The sequence below is a fragment of the Scyliorhinus canicula genome, chromosome 6, assembly GCF_902713615.1.
Source record: "Scyliorhinus canicula chromosome 6, sScyCan1.1, whole genome shotgun sequence".
In the NCBI taxonomy this organism is placed as follows: Eukaryota; Metazoa; Chordata; class Chondrichthyes; order Carcharhiniformes; family Scyliorhinidae; genus Scyliorhinus; species Scyliorhinus canicula.
Window position 1 is genome coordinate 85356037 of NC_052151.1, and position 16223 is coordinate 85372259.

Genomic DNA, 16223 nt, shown 5'->3' on the forward strand with positions numbered 1-16223 from the left:
CCATTTTATACTAATTTTGGATTGGAACGTACTGATGCCCACTTTTTAAAGAGTCTTATCTATTCTTCATTTAGATCTATCGATATCTTCCTGTAAAATAGACGTGTATGGTTACTTGAGTGAAAATGTGTCTGTACTCCGCTATGATGCCCGGAACTGCCCAATTTCTTAAATAATGTCCATTTAAGAAAGATGACAAAAAATAACATATGAATCAGTGCCTTTAAGGGAGGTGATGACAAAATATATCGGTGGAATAGATCAGATTGTATCTCAAATTACCAGTTGGTATTCAGAGTACAACTGAAAATGGTAGACAAAGCGTCACCGGACTCGAAACGTTAGCTCTTTTCTCTCCCTACAGATGCTGCCAGACCTGCTGAGATTTTCCAGCATTTTCTCTTTCGTTTCAGATTCCAGCATCCGCACTAATTTGCTTTTATTTTAGATTCACAATCAAAATTGGCAGAGTAAGATGGTATGTTTTCAATAGCCTGTTGAAAACTGACAGCAACTTTGGGATTTAGTGTAGGGAAAGATTATGATGGAAATCCAGAATGTTCCTGTCTGTCTCTCTCTGTTTTGCCACAGGTGGAACAGAGTCTACACTGTAGACTCCCATTCCCCATCATCTCCCTCACAAAAACTTTGAGCCAGCAGTCAAGGAAATCAGTTGATGTGATGACAACTTCCCCCTGTTCCACTCTCATTGGAACACCGTAAAATGTTGCACCTTGTTCAGTCAGGTGTAAGTAGGTTAATAGCGGGTTTCCTCCGGGTGCTCCTGTTTCCTCCCACAAATCCTGCAAGGCACGCTGTTAGGTAATTTGGACATTCTGAAGTCTCCCTCTGTGTATCTGAACAGGCGCCAGAATGTGGCGACTAGAGGCTTTTCATAGTAACTTCATTGCAGTGTTAATGTAAGCTGACTTGTGACAACAAAGATTATTATTATTATTATTAAATGAGTAGTAACTTTGTAGAACAACAACCTGGACCAAAAAAATAATTTTATATTGTTGCAGTGTTTTTAAATATCTCCATTGTGATTTTTTTTCAACTAGTTTCAATTTTTTTCATGCTATTTTAGCTTTAGTATCTATGACCATAAATAGGAGCTGACCCTTTAACCGCTCTGTCATTCAATCAGATTTAACCCAACTGCTACCTTACGCTAGTTCTCCAATATATGTCCCAATCTTTCTTTCACTCTGTTAAATTAAAAAAAAGTGATTTAGTACTTTCCATTCCTGGCTAGCGATCTGTGAGAATTAATTAACGTGATTAGCTGATTGATCGACATGATGAGGCGATGGTACTCTGTGCTGGGAATATTCATTAAGGAATGTTGCAATACTCTTCTTGGCAAGAGAGATAAAGTTCTCATCACAGAGATCATGAGATCTCTCCGTGCCACTGAGCTCAACCCTTGTTTTGTTGCTGATTGTAAAGTCCAGTTTGTAAATATACAGACAAATGTTTAGTATTTGTAGCAATTATAATTAAAATAAAGTGTTGGGTTTTGTGATAGGGCCACTTTCCTTAGTTAAGAATTCTTTTAGAAATGTAATGAGCATGTTTGTCTCTTTCAGGCTCATCCGCAGCTGGTGCTATCTATCCCATCTTTAATACTCCTTGCACAAGCAGTAAAAGGTACAAACTTATGAATGTGTGTTTCGTATGCATAAGGTTTATGGTATGATATACTACCATATACATAATTCCTGTCTATTGTTTTTGGGAAGCATTAGTTTTCAGCAGGTTACTAAAGTTGCAGGAACTGGAGACAAATATGAGTGACTAAAACCGAGTATCCTATTGTGCAATTAGGCAATGTTCTTTCCAGGTTAAATCAATGTAAATAGTGTAAGGTAATGACTATCTATTTGCCTTAGAGAAGCAAAGGCATCTGGGGGTACCCACAACCTGCATTACTACTTTTAGTGATCTGTGTTACAAGGCCAAAAAGCAAACATTAACTATCTTAAAATTCAAAGTACTAGGAAGTCTGAAGCTTGCTTCTTAAAATAGACTGATGTGCAGACTACTAACGCAATACTAAATATAAAATGGTCATTATACAGTTTGCATGGATTTTTTTCATTCCTTAAACTTCAAATTGTCTGATGTAGCAGGTGTTGAATTCATTTTCAGGATAGAAGCCTTTTTTATTCGTAGTGTCTATTCAAAGGCGGTATCAAGATTTGTCTAAATACTTCCGGTGGCGGTCATGGAGGAGTAGGTCTCACATTTGATAGCTCCCGTTTGTGACGGAATTTTTGGACCTTTTCTCCTGTTTTTTCCCCCAATTTTATTGGATAAATCGGTGGAGAGTAAGACGGTGAGGAGAAATCCCCCACTACTGTATGTAGAATTAGACTAGAAGTGGCCGTGTAAGAAGACAAAGTTCAGCAAGAAAGACGCGGGCAGAACCGGCCACGCAGGAAAACATGGCAGAGAAGCAGGCCCGCAGGGAGGCGGCACAGTGGTCGACGGAGCAGCTGGTGAAATTTTTTGATGAATGTTTCGCCAAGCTTAAGAAAGACATGTTGAACCCGATTAAGGTATCAATTGATCAGGTGGCGCAGGGTCAAGAAACTCGTGGGCGTGCGATTCAGGAGGTGGAGAAAAAGGTGTCTGAGCACGAGAAATATATAACCGTGGTGGAGGCCAAGGTGGAGATGATGAATGACCTCCAGAAAAGAATACAGGAGAAGCTGGAGGACTTGGAGAACAGATCCAGGAGACAGAACTTGAGAATCGTCAGCCTCCCTGAGAGCAGTGAAGGATCGGGTGTGAGGGCTTATGTGGCAAGCATGTTGGAAAAGTTGATGGGGCTGGGGTGTTCCACAGCCCCTGGAAGTGGATATGGACAGGTTAAATGTGATTTGAAACAAACCTGTTCAACCTTAACCTGGTACTGTAAGACTTCTTATTGTTTTTTGCTCACCATTGTTTCTCTCTCTTCTCTTCTCTTTCCCCCCACTCCACTTAGGCCAACTGTTCCTAGTTCCCCTTTAGCACACTGCTCAACTTTGTTCTGTCATTCACATTTTAATCTCTTTAAGTGCCACTATCAGCACCCTTCTTAGCTTTAATCACCTCCATTTACATTCCTTTTGTCTTCTGTCCTCGACACCTTTGTCAATCACCGCCTATCGCTGGCCCCCTATCCAGCCCACCACCCCCACCCGCTACAGTATAAATCTGGCTCCTTCTCTCCCCTCAGATGCTGTCAGACCTGCTGAAATTATCCAGTATTTTCTGTTTTTGTTTCAGATTCCAGCATCTACGATTATTCTATATTTAATGATAGGTGGAAGAATAGCAAATGACTAGAGTATGTTAGTGGCAGTTTGGCGGTGAAGAAAAATGAAAACAGCAAAAAAGTTTTGACATTTAAAAGAAAGTCCATGGGCTAGATTCTATGATTGCCGACACCAAAATCGCATTCGGCAATCGGCCGGAGAATCTGTGTTTACGCTGGAATCGGGCTGCGCAGTTTTTGCAATGTTCCACCCCCTTAAAAAGGGCGCGCATGCCGAATGGACGGCCTCTGTCATCTGAGGCCTTCTCCTGATGGGCCGAGTCCCCAACGGCATCACAGTCCAGTGCCGCTGCCAAAGTCGGGGGGGGGGGCAGGGGGAGCCGTTCCCTGGCAGGGGAGAGGGGGGTTCCCGGAAGTGGCAGAGTGCAGTTTTTGGCAGGCTGGGTCCACATGCGGCCGACGCCATGTTGCACGATGCGGCCCCCTGCATGCATGGCCATGGACCCAGCCATTCAGCAGCCGTATCCGCCGGTAAAGCCAGGGGCTTTACGCTATACAGCTGCTAGCCCCCCGCCCCCCCCCCCCGGCACGTCTTTGGACTATGGGAGGAAACCAGAAGGAACCCTCGCAGCCATGGGGAGATGAGGAGAATGTGCAGACTCTGCACAGACGGTGACCCAACAGGGAATCAAACCTAGGACCCTGGCGCTGTAAAGCCACAGTGCTATCTACTTGTGCCGCCGTACTGGCCCCTACCTTACCCTGTGCTAATTATCTAGTTGCACCATGAAGGTAAGAACAATTTCTGCAAGATAAGTGTCTCACGTGATTTCTTTTCCTTGTTTAGACATGAGCTGTCGAAAGGCGAGACTACTTTTGTTGGATCAAGTGACCCTTTTGCTGCTGACCCTGGGATGCCCTGCCTTGCACCTCTACAGAAGAACAAAAGAAAAGATTTTGACAAAATATTCAGTGACCAGCTTATAATAGTAAGCCTTAGCATGATGTAAAGAGTGCCTGCAAGTGATTTATATTTTCAAATGAGCTAAAATGATAATTTAAGGTACATTAAGTTTCTAACAAAGCCAAAGTGAAAACTCTTACATCTTCAGATTTTAAATCAATTTGCAGAAAATCTGCCATCATTTCGTACTTTTAATTGGATCACCTGGTATAGTTAAAATAGATTTTAGCTAACATTATATCACACACAGGTTGATGTAGAGCAGAATAACTTTGAAAGAGCTGGTGAATTAAATCATGGCCCAAATTTGTTGGCTCCCAGAATTCCCATGGAACAATTTCTTTGGGACTGTCGAGGGGTCATGTAATGCTTCATGGGATCTGAGTCCATTTTCTGACCACCTGGACATGGGAAGATATGAGCCTTTGCCTTTAAAGTTACTGCTCACAGACCTCAAGGTTTTTCACTGGAATTCAAAGTTAAGAGGAAACCTTTCATTATTAAAAATAGGAAAACATTAATGATTTGCACTGGTGAATGGGTGGCCAGATGGCATAAACTCAGGATTATCATTAGAAGATGAAGGAGTAACTTAATTTTTATAATTGGTTAGAAGTAGAAACCCAAGTAGCTATTGTAACAGATCCATAAACCATGTTAAGGAAAAGCGAATGGGTGGGATTCTTTGTTAGCTGATGCCAAAATCGGGAAGGGCAATTGGGCGGAGAATCGGTTCTAAATCGCAATACTCCAGCACCTCGACAGTGGTGTCAATACGTCCCGGAACGCACGTACGGTCAACACCGTTTGCATATCATTAGCGGGCCCAACCCAATATTCCCCAGGGTCTCCGCCAAATGGGCTGAGTTCCCAACGGTATGGTTCACTTGTGCTTTTAAAAATCGTGAAACCGGCATGGCGGCTGCTGAAGGAAAGAGAGGGGGTACGAGAAGTGTCCAACATCGTCATAGTTTGCTGACAGTCGTGAGGAAGGGGGGGGGGGGTTGGCCAGGAGGTGGGTCGGGTGGACAGGTACAGAAAACCATTGCTGCAGCCAGCAAGACAGCCATGCAGCTGCACACACCGCTAACAGCCCACTTTGAACGGAGTGTCACAAGTCGTATAGGTGTCTCTCCAGGCCATCCCTCTAGATGCCCTCTGGTCCCAGCCGACCCATTAGCTGGATGGGCGCGCCCCAGCACAACCAGTGCCAATTTGTTGTCTGGGATGAGTGTATCTGGGGATTATAATGTGTATGTGCAGCTTGTCAGCCTCCCGAGTATCAATCACGGACCCAACGAATCCCGCACCGTTTTTCGTTGGAATCGTTTGTGTTCCACGTGGCACCGGTGCTAGTCTCTCCATAGAAGCGAATCGGTCCAGGTGTGGCTCCAGTTTTTGTGTTGTGAAAATCCATGAATTCTGCGATGACGTCAACACTTAGTCTCAGAAATGGAGAATCCCGCCCAATGTGTTTGAAAAGTTAACAATCTGAGATATTATAGAAGGGCAAAAATCAGGATTAGAATAGATAGCACCTGCTAATTAGTAAGTAGGAACTCTAGTGCATAGGACCAAATGGCCTCCTCCATGTTGTAATTCCCCAAAGTGTAAAATAAACAAACCCCATTTCTTGTGGAACCCTTCGTCTGCCCCTCTCAGAGCAAATTTCACCTTCCCCAAGTATAGGAACTCCATTACATACCCCAGTCACCCAGAGGCACATCAAGGGAAAAGCTGACCACCCCTACAGAACCCGCCTGCGAGCGATCAACAAGGCTAAGACGAGGGCAGCACGTTGGCCTTGTGGTTAGCACTGCTGCCTCACAGCACTTGAGGTCCCAGGTTCAATCCCGGCTCTGGGTCACTGTTTGTGTGGAGTTTGCATATTCTCCCCGTGTCTGCGTAGGTTTCGCCCCCACAACCCAAAAATGTGCAGAGAGGTGGATTGGCCACACTAAATTGCCCCTTATTTGGAAAAAATTATTGGGTAACCTAAATTTAAAATAAAAAAACAAGGCCAAGGCACCCATCTGCAACCTCGGCAAGTTTGACACTCCGAATATGGTTTCCAGGGACCAGGCTACAAATGTCACCTGTCGGACCTCTGGTGCTGAAAACTAGGCCTCTTCCGCAACGCTTGCAGCTATTCTCTACCCCATCAAACAGCCGGCTCATCCTCGCCTTCGCTAAGTGTGCCTAGTGCACCACTTTTAATTGAATCAATCCCAGCCTCGTCCACGAGGTTGAGGCGTTAACCCTCTGCAGCGCCTCGCACCATAGCCCCTCCTCCAATACCATCCCAGCTCCTCTTCCCACCTGTCTGTAATCCATTCCATGGACACCTTATCTTCCTCCATGATCCTCTTGTAAATCGTGGAAATGACTCTAACCTCCAGCCCCATCACCGACAGCCCCTCCTCCAGGAACAAAGAGGAGTGCCGCTGGAAAGCTCGGATGTTCCACACTTGCATGTATCTAAAGCCCTCCTCACAGTGGAGCCCAGACTCATCCTCTTCGCTAACCCCCCCCCCCCCCCCCCCCACCACACTCCAAGCTCGCAACCCGCCCCTCAAAAATAAATCCTTACCCCTCTCCTGGCATCCATTCTCCCCGGCTCAAATCCACTGTTCCCTTCAATCAGCTTCATTCTCAAGCCTGCCCTCAACTTAAAGTACTGTGGGAATTGCCTCCAAATCATCAGCGTGGCTACCACAACAGGACAACAGCCTCACGGCGACGAGGTCCCAGGTTCAATCCCGGCTTTGGGTCACTGTCCGTGTGGAGTTTGCACATTCTCCCCGTGTTTGTGTGGGTTTTGCCCCCACAACCCAAATATGTGCAGGGTAGGTGGATTGGCCAGGCTAAATTGCCCCTTAGTTGCAAAATAATGAATTGGGTACTCTAAATAAAAAAAAAAGAGAGTTGGGAGAGGAGGTGGGAGCCGGGATATGGGCTGAGGCTTTGCGGAGGGTGAATGCGTCCTTGTTATGTGCAAGTCGCCCCTCCTCCACCTTGGGAAACTCGAACCCATCCAGGAATCCTCATCCCCTCATCCAGTTTAAAGTGGTGCATATGATGGTGGCAAGGATGAGCAGGTTTCTTTGTGGAAGTGAAGGATAGGTGTTTGGGGGGGGGGGGGTCTGTGATTCACGTCCACATGTTTTTGGCATGTCCAGGGTGAAGGGGAGTTCTCAGATATTATGTCCAAGGTTCTGGGGGTGAAGGTGTCCCCGAGTCAAAGGTCTCTATATTTGGTGTGTCAGAAGACCCGGCAGTGCAGGGGGGAGAGGGAGAGGGACTGATGTATTGGCGTTTGCTCCTTGATAGCCCGGAGACGGATTTTGTAATGTTGAAGGGACTTTGAGCCGCCAAAGGCAGGGAGGTGAGTGAGCAACCTGGCAGAATTGCTGTGGTTAGAGAAGATCAAGTTCACCCTGCTGGAAGTGAAGGGTTCACTTGGTGGTGGAAACCGTTCATCGATTTCTTCAAGGAGGAATGAGGGGTCAACGAGGGGGAGGGTGGCTTTCGGGGGGGGGGGGGGGATTAAAAGGGGAAGGCGGGACGTGGCACAGTGTCAGGGGGCTGGAGTTTGTTGGATTGGTGTTCTTATGCTCTTTGGTTGTTCTTTTGATATTTTGTATATTTATATTTTGTTGAAAAGCCTTGAATAAAAGAGTAATGCTGATGACCACTTGTGGTATTTACCTTGGTCATTTATTGGTATTCTTTTTGTTGCCATTTTTCAGGATGCAGGTCAAAAACATTTTGGAGCTGTGATGTGCAAGTCCTGTGGAATGATTTATACAGCGGCCAGCCCTGAGGATGAAGCACAACATATTCAGCATCACCAAAGATTTCTAGAAGGACTCCGTTACGTGGTATGAGAGGTTTTATTAAATATAATCTTTGTCCAAAATAAAGGTTTTGAATTTCTCTAAAATATATCTGAAATGTAACATTCTACTAGTTGATCTCCCATGGTTTTAGCATTTAACATTTTACAAAATAAAAACATTACACCCCCAGATACAATAACCCCTGTACTACCCCACACAGTTGACGGTAACTAACTCTCCGTAATGCAAAATAAACAGGCCCCATATCTTGCGGACCTCCTCATTTGCCCCTCCCCAGAGCAAATTTCAGCTTCTCAAGATGAAAGCACTCATTGGATCCTCAGCTACGCCGAGGCACAGGGTGGAGCAGCTGACCTCCACCACAACAGAACTTGCCTGTGAGCGATCAACAAAGGGAAGGCTAAAATAGCTGTCCTCGCCGCTCCCGTCTGCAACTGGGGCAGGTTTGACACCCCGAGTATGGCCCGCATAGGATCCAGCTCCAAATCCACATGCAAGATCGTCAACATGATGCTGAAAAACGACCCCCAAAATTTCTCCAACTTCAGGCAGGACCAGCACATGATTAGCTGGGACCCTCCCACACCGTTAGCAAGTATCATCTACCCCCCTTAAACAGCCGGTTCATCCTTGACTTCTTCAAATGCGCCCTGTGCACTACCTTCAACTGTATCAACCTCAGTCTGAAGCCGAGGTTGAGGAATTCATTCTCCGCAACGCCTCACCACAGTCCAACCTCCAGCACCATCCCCAACTTCTCCCGCTTGGCCTTGAACTCCTCCATAGACACCTTATGCTCCTCCAAAATACTCAGAAATCTCAGAGGACCCTACCCTCTGAATCTATTACCGACAGCACCTCCAACAACAAGGAGGCAGGCAGGCACTATCAGAACCTTTCTAGCAAAGTCCCGCACCTGCATATACCAAAAGTTCTCGTGCAGAAACTCAAACTTCTCCCTCAACTCCTCTAAGCTTGCAAACTGCCCCTTCAGAAACATCCTTCACCCCTCTCTTCCCATCCCTGAAACCTCTCATCCATCTTAGGGGCAGCACGGTAGCATAGTGGTTAACACAAATGCTTCACAGCTCCAGGGTCCCAGGTTCGATTCCCGGCTTGGGTCACTGTCTGTGTGGAGTCTGCACGTTCTCCCCTTGTGTGCGTGGGTTTCCTCCGGGTGCTCCGGTTTCCTCCCACAGTCCAAAGATGTGCGGGTTAGGTGGATTGGTCATGCTAAATTGCCCTTAAGGTCCAAATTGCCCTTAGTGTTAGGTATGGTTACTGGGTTATGGGGACAGGTTGGAGGTATGGGCTTGGGTAGGGTGCTCTTTCCAAGAGCCGGTGCAGACTCGATGGGCCGAATGGCCTCCTTCTGCACTGTAAATTCTATGAAATTCTCCAGCTCAAATCCATCATTCCGGATCGGCACCAGGCTCGGCCCCAGTCCCAACCTAAAGTGTTGCTGAAATTGCCTCCAAATCTTCAATGTGGCAACCTCCACAGGAATTTCCGAATACTTCCCTGGGGCAAGAGGAAGCGGTGTCCACAACCCCCCCGCCCTACAAGAACCCGTCTCCAATCTCATCCATAAAACCTCCGCCTCCCTACTCCAGCCCCGTACTTCTCTGCATTCGCCGTCCAGTAATAATACAATAATACAGTTCGGAAGGCCCAACCCCCCACCCCCAACTGCCGGCCCCTCTGAAGTAATGAAGTTATCTTGACCATCTTCCCTGCCCAAATGAACGCCAAAACCAATCTGCCCATCCCCTTAAAAACGACTTCGGGAAAACGACCGTCAGGCACTGAAATAAGAATAGAAACTATGGCAAAATGTTCACCTTAACTGACTGCACCTGACCTGCCAGCGACCGGGAAGACTGTCCCACCTCAATAATTCCCCTTTCACTTTCCAAACCAGACTCCTAAAGTTCAGCTTACAAAGCTGCGTCCAATCCGGGGCAATCTGCACCCCCAAATATCCGAAATGGGTTGTTGCCACCCGAAGCGGCAACCCCCCCCCCCCCCCCCCCCCCCCCCCCCCCCCCCCCCCACCGCTGGAGAAGACACCATAAAATATTCACTTTTCCCCAAATTCAACTTGTATCCTGAAAACGCCCAAATCTCTTAAGCAGACCCATGGTGTCCCCCACCAGAGCTTGGTTCCAAAATATATAACAGCAGATCATCTGCACACAGAGAATCCCTGCGCTCTGCCCCTCCCCCCATCCCGATCCAAAAATCCAAGCACCTCAGCGCAATGGCAAAGGGATCTATCGGCAGCACAAACAGAAGGGCATCCTTTCCTCGTTCCCCAATGCAGCAGATAGTACATAGAACATACAGTGCAGAAGGAGGCCATTCGGCCCATTGAGTCTGCACCGACCCTCTTAACCCCTCACTTCCACCGTAACCCAATAACTCCTTCCAACCTTTTTGGTTACTAAGGGCAATTTATCATGGCCAATCCACCTAACCTGCACGTTTTGGACATGGGAGGAAACCGGAGGAAGCTCACATGGACACGGTGGGAACGTGCAGACCCGGCACAGACTGTGACCCAGCTGGGAATCGAACCTGGGCCTGGCACTGTGAAGCCACAGTGCTATCCACTTGTGCTACTGTGCTGCCCGTAGGGAGGAGAATATTATTACAGCAGCACCAGCTTCTGTTCAAGAGAAGAAAGATTTACATTGGGCTGGATTTACCACACAACCCACCACATATTTTGCCTCAGTGGGAAAGGGCCCGCCTTTGGGGGTTTCCCGTTGGCACTGGAAAACCCGCAGCTGGGATGTGCCGGCACTAGAACCTGAAGGTAACACTGGCACGAATGGCCAGAACGTTCCGACCATTGTGTAACGCTTTTCATACCTACTGTATGTCTCAAAGCACTTTACAGCCATTGATGTACTTTTTAAGTCTAATCACTATTGTAAGATAAAAAACATGGAAACCAATTAATGAACAGCAGTCTTCCACAAACAGCAATATGATGACCAGATAATCTGTTTTCTGAAATTTATTAAGGGATAAGTATTGGCTAGGACATGGGGCATAACTCCCTTGTTCCTCTTTGAAATGGTGCCATTGGATATTTTGTATCCATCCAAGCAGGCAGGTGCGATCTTGATTTAATGTCTCGTAGGAAAGGCAACAGCTCTGACAATACAGTAGTCCCCCGTTATACCGTGCTCCGTAATACCACGGTTTGCGATATACGGCGGGGGTGCTTATGGACCCCAACTTTTTTCGTGGGCTCAACCCACACTTTAGTCTGTAAGGGAACTTGGGAGGTTTTGGTCCAAAAAGGCTGAATTCCATTGTCTAAGTTGGAAACCATGCAGTTGTGATGAAAAACGCCTAAGAACAAGAAAGACAGGATTGTTAAGCACCCTACCTTGCAATGGTAGTCCTCAACCTAGGATGCCCCACTGGATGCGGAGCGTCACCTTCCTGTGCTGTAGTTCAGGACTCCCGCCAAAGGAGACACAGTCCTAGTGACCAGCACCAGCGACAACACTTTCCCGGCAAGAGTCGGCATCACTCCCCCATACCGGAGACTCCCAACCTGCGAGATGGACACGTAGGTACCCGGAAAAATCGGCAAACCGGGCACCAGTGGGTAAGCCTGCCCAATGATCATCACAGGGGGAGGACACATTTTGTGGACGATTCTCAGTTATTCTCAGCACAGGTGGTGGGAGGCGTCTTGTAATTATTCTTTCCCGCGGCTCGGATGCAACGCGGGTGGCTGTCTTGGACCCCAACGCCCGTGGTATAATGGGGGACTACTGTATAGCACTTTCTAATAATAATATTTGCTTATTGTCACAAGTAGGCTTCAATGAAGTTACTGTGAAAAGCCCATAGTCACCACATTCCGGCGCCTGTTCGGGGAGGCTGGTACGGGAATTGAACCCGCTCTGCTGCTTTGTTCTGCATTGCAAGCCAGCTATTGAGCCCACTGTGCTAAACCAGCCCCTCAGACAGTGACCCAGCCGGGAACCAAACCTGGTACCGTAGCGCTGAGGCCATAGTGCTAACCACTGTGCTACCGTGCTGCTTCTTAATACTACATTGGAATGGAAGCCTTGATTTTTGTATTCAAGCCTTGGAGAGATGCTGGAACCCAAACATTGACTCAAAAGGCACAAGTGCTGCCAACTGAGTTATGTAGATATAGAACCATATAATTAAAAGGGTTGATGCAACATTTGCACAAATGTAGAATTTTAAATATATCATTAGTTGACCAGCTGGCATATAAAGGCATTAAGTAAATTGGAAGATATGGTCATTCTTATATGTCTCTGAAATTACTATAGAAAATGGTGGAAATACTCAGCAGATTCGACAGCATCTGTGGTGAGAGAAACCGTGCTAACATTTCAGTTGTGTCACTCTTTTTCCCCCTCTTTCTCTCTCCTTCCCTTTCTACTTTCTCTTTCCACCTCCTCACCCTCACCTTTTCAGATGAAAACTGGTGAACAGTATGACACAATGACGCAAACAAAAGCTGTCACAATTGCTTGCTTTTGTGGGGAAAAGTGCGATCAGTATTTGTTTCCTTCCTATTCCTCACCTCTCCCTCAGTCACTCATGATTCTGTGCTCCAATGCATTCCCTTCTCCGGGTTTAGGACCCTGTGCCTTCCCCTTTCCCTTTAATACTTAACAAAGAACAAATAAATATACAGCACAGGAACAGGCCCTTAGGCCTCCAAACCTGTTCCGACAATGCTGCCCATCTATCCTAAAACCGTCTATACTTACGGGGTCCATATCCCTCTATTCCCATCCTATTCATGTATTTGTCAAGACGCCCCTTAAACGTCACTATCGTACCTTCTTCCACCACCACCTCAGGCAGCGAGTACCATCTGTGTTTTAAAAAAAAACTTCCCTCGCGTATCTCCTTTAAACTTTGCCCTTTGCATCTTTAACCTATGTCCCTAGTAATTGACTCTTCCACCCTGGGGAAAAACGTCTGACTATCCAAAGCCATATATTCAACAAAGTGCCAGAGCACCGAGGTGCATTTCTTTGTCAGAAGTGCCATCTTTTGAAATTAGATATTGAACGAAGGTGGCTCTTAGAGGTGAATGCAAAAGTCCCATGGCACAATTCTGCAGAAGGAGAGTTGTCATTGGTGGTCAAAATTTATCCCTCAGTCAATGTCACTAAAACAAAATCTGTACACTATCGCATTGCTGTTTGTGGGAGCTTGGTACGCCCCATTTGGCTGCCATATTTCCTACGTGAAGAAAGATACTGTCTCTCTATTTTTGTGTCCATCTTTTCCTAATCTCTCTTTCTTGTAACATCATGCTTTCATCTTCAGCTGCTGCCTCTTTCACCCTTTTCACTGTTTATAGAATATATGCTTCAATTCCACCAATATTACGGTTTGATTTCAACAAGCAGGTCCTTGTTACCACCACAGCTGATGTCATTACTGAACGAGCAGACCCCTGAGCAAAGTTTGTCCCGCTGATCAAAAACCTATTTTTTATTGTGAAAACAAAGAGGAAGAACTGCTAACCTCAAAAACATAGAATTCCAGTTAGAATGTTTTTTTAAAAATTAAATTACTTTTTTAAAAACTTAAGCACACAAGATAAAAATTACAAAATTAAAACTGTTTTACAGGACAACCCCCCAAAAACATACTTGGTCAATTGAACAACCCCGTATAGATTTTAACCATAAAAATCAAGTAGATGTTACCCAAGCCAAGGAATTGTTGTCACTTAATGAAGGTACATCTCATATACTTAATAAAGGTACATCTCAGATACTGACGTGGAATCTCAAAATGGGGTTTAGAAATAAGCAAATCATTTTCTTTAAAAAATTTCTCCTGGTTTTGCTGGGTGGCTGACACCAATTCAAGACGTTCGCAGCCGCTTAGCAGTTCAGACACACACAAACCATCCTTCAGGGCTTTCTCCCACAACCACTCAACTCTGTTTAACATCCCTGTCCATAAATATTATTTTCTTCTTTCATCTCCAATTCCATTGTCTTTAAACACCTTTGAACACAATCCCCAAATATAAAAATCTTTAATATTTTCGATTTTGCCTCTTTTGGAAAATAAAATTTAAAATACCTTCCACTGTTTACTCTTGCAATGCAAATTTTAGATCCAACCTATTTGCTTGTAACTCAAATTCACCATAACCTCTCATTACAGATGCCCAAACTTAACACCTTTAAACTTCCATCACTTAGACCTCACAGACAACCTGTCTCTCGTAACCTTTCCCTTGTTAATTAAACAAACATACTTTCCTTGAACTACACAAAACATAAATCAATAATGCAGAAACCTCGCTAGAGATCACAGGTATGGAGGAGAGTGAGGTTTGGGATAAATCTTACACTCTGCCTGCAAGTTGTTTATAGTTGTAGTTTACCAGTTATAGAGGTAATGGAATGTAATTGGAATTTTAAAAAGCGGCAGGAAGGAGAGCAAAATACTTGAGGGCATATCAGGTTGGTAACGAGTTGGGGAAAGATGTACGTGAAATTGTGTGTCATGCCACAAATTTCACACTCCGTGCTGTTACTTCAGACTTTATGCAGCTGATATGATTCCATCATTGATCTCCGTTTGGAAATGTAAGCTGGCAGCTGCAAACACATGCTGAAGATACAATGGTTCCAGGCTTGTAGTGGAAAGTATAACCATCCTGCATAGCTGAATAGAGACAGAGCAGGTAAAAGGGAATAATATTGGCATAACGCAATTCACAAGGTTTCTATGGCCATCCAGATGTGAAAATCAACTCAAAAGCGGCACAGTCCTTCTTTACCACATTTGCAGGTGTGATGTTCCTTTGGGAAGATTTTCCAATGTGGCTGGTTTAGTTACAGCAATTCAGAGATTTGGCAGCTGTTAGATTTTGCAGCATGGTGGGCCTAGTTTCAGCTGAAAAGTAAAACTTTAAAGAAATGATTTGATCACTTGAGTTTAGCTTCACTGGTAAGTGACGGAGTTATACCTTTTATTTACATGATCTTACTGCTGAGCATGTTGCTTAATAAAGAGTTTTTTACATTGCATATTTTAAAGCATTCATATCCATGATTGTTATGAAACTAATGAATGCCTTTCTTATCCATCTTTCATCCACCATCTTTCATCCACCATCCATAGTTAACTAAAGTTAAAAATGGTATCAAACTTAAAGGGAAAAAACATATAATCGTGCAAAGGTGGGTGGCCAGTCAGTAGATTAGACAGACTATAAAAACAGCAAAGAATTATTAAAAGATTAATAAGAGGGAAAATTAGAGTGGAAGAGAAAGCACGCCAGAAATATAAAAACAGATAATAAAGGTTTCAATAGATACTTTAAAAACAAGAGTTAACAAAATGAGAATTGGTCCAATAAAAAGTGAGTTAATAACAGAAAATAAGGAGAAGGCAGGTGAATTGAATAGGTATGTTGCATCGGTTTTCACTGGAGAGGATACAAATAACATCCTAGAAATAGCTATAAATCAGGAATTGGGAGAGAGGAACTCAAGAAAATTACAATCAATGGGAATGGAGTACTTAGAAAATTATTGAAGCTGTTGGACAAGTACCCTGTTATAACATGGTGCTTCGCTAAAGTGAAGGTAATCAGGCACAGTGAACATGGTTTTGTGAAAGGGAAATCCTGTTGAACCAATTTATTTGGGTTCTTTGATAACAGGTACTTTGGACAAAGGAGAACTATTGGATGTTATTGTACTTAGATTTCCAGAAGGCATTTGATAAGGTGCCACATCAAAGGTTATTACGGAAAATAAAAGCTCATGTTATAGGGGTAACATACTGGCACGGATAGAAGATTTACTGGCTAACAAAGCAAAAAGTAGGCATAAATGGATCTTCAGGTTGGCAAAATGTAATGAGCAGTGTGCTAGAGATCAGTGCTTGGGCCTCAACCTTTTTACAATTTAGATAAATGACTTGGATACAGGGATTGTTGCCAAATTTGCTAATGTCACAAAAATAGGTTGGAAAATAAGTTGTAAAGAGGACATAAGGATGCTATAAGAATATTTAGATAGGTTAAGTAAGTGGACTAAGTTCTGGAAAATAGAGAATTATGTGGGAACATGAGGTTGTCCAT

General features: G+C 44.8%; 1 protein-coding gene across 2 annotated transcripts in view; it reads left to right on the plus strand.

The window, feature by feature from the left end:
- The window catches only part of esco2 (establishment of sister chromatid cohesion N-acetyltransferase 2), a 78687-nt gene that overhangs the window by 24237 nt on the left and 38227 nt on the right, over positions 1-16223 (plus strand). For both annotated transcript variants that reach the window (XM_038799606.1, XM_038799605.1), the window contains exons 4-6: positions 1593-1653; positions 4116-4257; positions 7982-8113. In XM_038799606.1, the coding sequence (XP_038655534.1) occupies positions 1593-1653; positions 4116-4257; positions 7982-8113 (335 nt within the window). The remainder of the gene's footprint in view (positions 1-1592; positions 1654-4115; positions 4258-7981; positions 8114-16223) is intronic.